Source organism: Pterocles gutturalis, unplaced genomic scaffold, assembly GCF_000699245.1.
Source record: "Pterocles gutturalis isolate BGI_N339 unplaced genomic scaffold, ASM69924v1 scaffold27080, whole genome shotgun sequence".
Lineage (NCBI taxonomy): Eukaryota > Metazoa > Chordata > Aves > Pterocliformes > Pteroclidae > Pterocles > Pterocles gutturalis.
The window spans coordinates 301-4,906 of NW_010144127.1; the positions used below are offsets into that span (position 1 = coordinate 301).

General features: G+C 44.1%; 1 protein-coding gene across 1 annotated transcript; it reads left to right on the plus strand.

The window, feature by feature from the left end:
* Nucleotides 1-241: 241 nt before the first annotated feature.
* On the plus strand, nt 242-4,558 carry LOC104470180 (fibulin-2-like; the record flags this gene model as incomplete). Its single annotated transcript, XM_010085012.1, has 3 exons — nt 242-379; nt 686-829; nt 4,430-4,558. Coding segments are annotated over 3 exons (411 nt in total), but the record flags the coding sequence as incomplete, so codon positions are not given.
* Between the last annotated feature and the right edge of the window lie 48 nt (nt 4,559-4,606).

Genomic DNA, 4,606 nt, shown 5'->3' on the forward strand with positions numbered 1-4,606 from the left:
CTGTGAACACAGCAGGGACCCGAATTGAATTTGTCGCAGGACCTGACAAATTCTGAAGCCTGTGCTGAAGTGGATGTCCAGGAGCAAACAGGCCTAAACCTCAGATTCCCCAAAGGCTATGTTGGGTGTTGGGTTTAAATGATGCTTCCTTTCTGAGAAAAGAATTTATAAACTAGTCATGAAGACTATTGAAAATTGCAGCTTAACTAGTCACAAATTGGTGTTTTGATCTGATTAACAGATATTGATGAATGCGAGCGAGGAACTCATAGCTGTAAAGTAAACTTCGTTTGTCAGAATACAGAAGGATCATTCTACTGTGAGTCGAAGCAACGCTGCATGGATGGATTTTTACAGGACCCTGAGGGAAACTGCGTTGGTAAGTGTGACCAGCAATATTTTTGCAATATGTTCAGCAGCACTGCCCAACTCCTATTCCTTTGAACCTGTCCAAGGGGGTGTATATAGACCACATGTAATTTTCCTCAAATCCCACTGTGAATTTAATTTAAACATTGCTGTCCTTCTAAATATATGCATACTTGCATATTGAATTTGAAAGTGTTACCACAGCAGACCTTCATTATCCTTCTCTTTGTAGCACAGTAAATGGAAATGAAGGACAAGAAGTGACAGCTGGAAGAAAACAGCTTCTCTCACTATTCTAATTCATTTTCTTCACCAGATATTAATGAATGCACATCTCTCCCTGAGCCGTGTAAACCAGGATTCAACTGCATCAATACCGTTGGGTCTTACACCTGCCAACGGAACATGCTGACGTGCAGCAGAGGCTACCACTCCAATGAGGAAGGAACGCGATGCATCGGTAAGATCGGATACCAGTGTCTGGTGAGGTGCCCTCTTGGAGGAAAAAGTACATTCCAGTTCTAAAAAGAGTTTGTGAGTTACCTGTAGGTTCCTAAAGTTATCTGAGGAACGGGAATTTACTGTATGCATTTGCTGTCCAAGCAGCCTAATGATTTTAGAAGAATCAGGATCATAGAATCATTGAATGGTTTGGGTGGGAAGGAACCTTTAAGGGTCACCTAGTCCAACCCCTGTGCAGTGGGCAGGGACATGTCCAACTAGACCAGGTTGCTCAGAGCCCCGTCCAGCCTGACCCTGAAGGCTTCCAGGGATGGGGCATTTACCACCTTTCCGGGCAACCTGGGCCAGTGTCTCACCACCCTCAGCGTAAAACGCGTCTTCCTCACACCTAGTCTGAATCTCCCCTCTTTCAGTTTAAAACCATTACCCCTTGTCCCATGGCAACAGGCCCTACTGAGAACTCTGTCCCCATAGTTCCTATAAGCCCCCTTTAAGCAGTGAAAGGCCACAGCCAGGTCTCTACGGACCCTTCTCCAGGCTCAACAGTCCCCAACTCTCTCAGCCTTTCTTCGTAGCAGATGCGTTCCATCCCTCTGATCATTTTTGTGTCTCTTCTCGGGCCCCACTCCAACAGCACAGACAAATCCTGAATGTCAGCACAATGTAAAAGCAGAACTGAGGTTATGTAATCCTTTACAATAAATCAGGAGCTTGTATACAGCACGGTAACATTTGCTCTGGGCAATGCCCCCACTTCAGCAAACCTGGGTGGGTTAGGTATGTTTCAGCATGTCGTCCCAATCCCAGCGGGCCGGATATTGGCAAGTACCCCCCAGTCCTTCTCCAAAGGGCTGTTCTCAATCCCTTCATCCCCCAGCCTGTACTGACAACAGGAGTTGCCCCAACCCAGCTGCAGGACCTTGCACTTGGCCTTGTTGAACCTCACGAGGTTCACATGGGCCCGCTTCTCCAGCTCGTCCAGGACCCTCTGGATGGCATCCCATCCCTCCAGCATGTCAACCCCACCACTCAGCTGGGTGTCATTGGCAAACCTGATGAGGGTGCACTCAACCCCACTGTGTCCCGATACTAAACAGTACTGGTCCCGGTACGGAGCCTGAGGGACACCACTCATCACTGATCTCCATCTGGACACTGAGCCATTGACCACTACCCTCTGGGTGCCACCATCAGCCGGTTCCTTATCCACCAAACAGTCTGTCCCTCAGCTCCACAGCTCTCCAGTGTAGAGAAGGAAGTTGTGGGGGACCGTGTCAGAGGCCTTACACAAAGTGAAGGTCCAAAAGTCCTGTTGCTGTAAAGACACAGTTCTTCAGCTGCTGTCAATCAGTCCTGTTCCAGCAAAGTCACCTGGGCTAGGTACGTTTGCACCACCTGCAGTGTGGTGACCCTGAAATTGTTTTTAGGGTTACCACTACGCCAACATCTCCATGAATGCCATTTTTTTTGCACGTCAGCAGTCATCACTGAACAGCTCAGAAGTCCTGGCTGTAGGGCTAACAGCCTTTGTTTTCAGGCTAGGGCAAATTATCTTCCTAAATTTCAAACTGATGATTTATAGAAAGAACCCACCTTTTTTCCACCCTCAGATGTTCCTAAAAGAAGAGTGACTGTGTGTAAATATGTGTCAGAGGAGGAGATTGCCATTATTCATACAGCATTTATATCTTTAAAGCATATAACGTATTGTAGTTACTGATGATACTGTGTCTTTACATCATTGACAGTGCTTATAAGGAGCAGGTATAAGGAATCTTCTCCAGTTTGATTTTGGGGAAACAGATGTTTAAGGTTAATTGGTGATTTCTCTGTCTTTTCTGTGTGCACTCTTTTGGTATTTTTTTGGTATGGCTTTCTTTAAGTAGGCAGAGAGCACGGAGAAGAAAAAAGAAAAGCATGTGGTCCTAATTTCCCCTCTCTATGCTAAAGACTAGTTTCTTTAAGGCATTACAATAGCTAATTAGATTCCTGATCCAGATTCATTCGCAGTAGTAAATACATCATCTGCACATGTTGCTCCAGCAGAACTACACTTGTATGGTCATCTTCTGTGTTTGGAGGATTCATCTCTCTTTAAAATGTTCATATTTTCAGATTTTGTAAATGGCTTATTAAAAACTACCTCTTCCATTTAACTGGAAACTACTGTAACTAACACAGTTCTGATGGTATAATGCCTTAGAAGTAAGTAAAGGCTGAATGCAACGGAATATATAATTTTGGACAAACTAATGAAATGGCTGCATACATGAACTCATTGCAAATAAAACTGCTGATTTACAAATCTGTAGCTGCATTAGAAACCTCCTTGTTTTGCTGCTACCTCTGATCTTAAAAGAAAATGAGGAGAGCAGAAATCTATGAGCCTGCCAGGAATTCCTTGCCTGGCAAGTGTCATTCCCTGCCATCCCTAACCCTGGTGACAGCAGAGACAGCGTAGGATGGAATCTGTGCTGAAATATTGAACCAGGTATTTCCTTGTGCCGCTCATCCGGGTGGATGTAATCTCCACTTTTCCAAATCCAAGAGTCTGTGATAGGTCACTTGCTTTCACCTCCCTATCATTTTCCCAGCCAGTGACTGCTTTCTAGAGCACCTTATGGGGCTGTTGTTTGATGGAGAACTGCCCAGGAACCCTTTGAAATGAAATAGTGCTCAAATTTATGACTTCAAGTAGGGCGGTGTGGAGAGCCTTCAGCCTTAGGCTACTGTCCTAATTAATATTACATGAACAGGGGTTTGGGTTGTAAAAGCAGTTGAAGATGTGAATAATAAGAAGGAAGCAGGACCTGATGGCTTAGGAAATGGCAGAACTCAGAATGCTTGAAGAAATACAAGTTTCTGAAGGTTAATCAGACTTTTTGATGCTTCTTGTGGCAGATGGTAACAGGGATTTGTTAGAGACTGATGAGCTATTTAGTCATGTTGCAAGTTCTGTAAATCAGTGTGTATTGAAAACTCTCATCTTCGTCTGAGGATTTTTTAAATGAGATTGGAAGTGATGCATGTGAGTGGAGAAGCAACTGATTTGTTGGTATTGGATTTCGGCTGAGAGGCCATGAGGAATATCAGAATGTGAGTTGATTGGGAAAAGAAGAAAGATCAACACTGAGAAAGAGCAAAAGGTAGGCAGCAGAAGCAAGATTGAAAGGGCAACTGGAGATTAAAATAGCAATTGCTTTAATTGAAGCAGAATTTCTGGCTAGTTTTTGTTTTGCGGTAAAAGGCTTGCCGTGACTCACGTAACGGCAGAACGTCAGAATAGGGTGTTTAAATGTCATGGTTTGATCAGAATCAAAACATGTTTATATTGAAAAGCAGAATGTGCTGGGAAAGCTCCATTGCAGTTAAAGTTACCATTTTCACTTTTGAAATAATGATGTATTGCTTTTCAGAAGTTTGACTTAGAGGTGTAAAGCTGACTGAGAAGAGCGGAGTAGATGAAGCTGATATTCTTGCTGCTCTGTCCAGGGGACAACCCCAACAGTTTCTATTTCTGTTAATTAATTTATTTTCTCTTTGTAAACATTGATTTTCAGCAAACTATATTTTAACTGGTCCTTCTCTGGTCCTGCAGATGTGGATGAATGTCAAACTGGTGTACACCGTTGTGGCGAAGGGCAGATTTGTCATAATCTTCCCGGGGCGTATCGCTGTGACTGCAAGATGGGCTATCAGTACGATGCGTTCAGCAGAAGCTGCATTGGTATGTACGGCGCAAGATGGGATGCTGAGGGAGATGGCGGAAGTCATT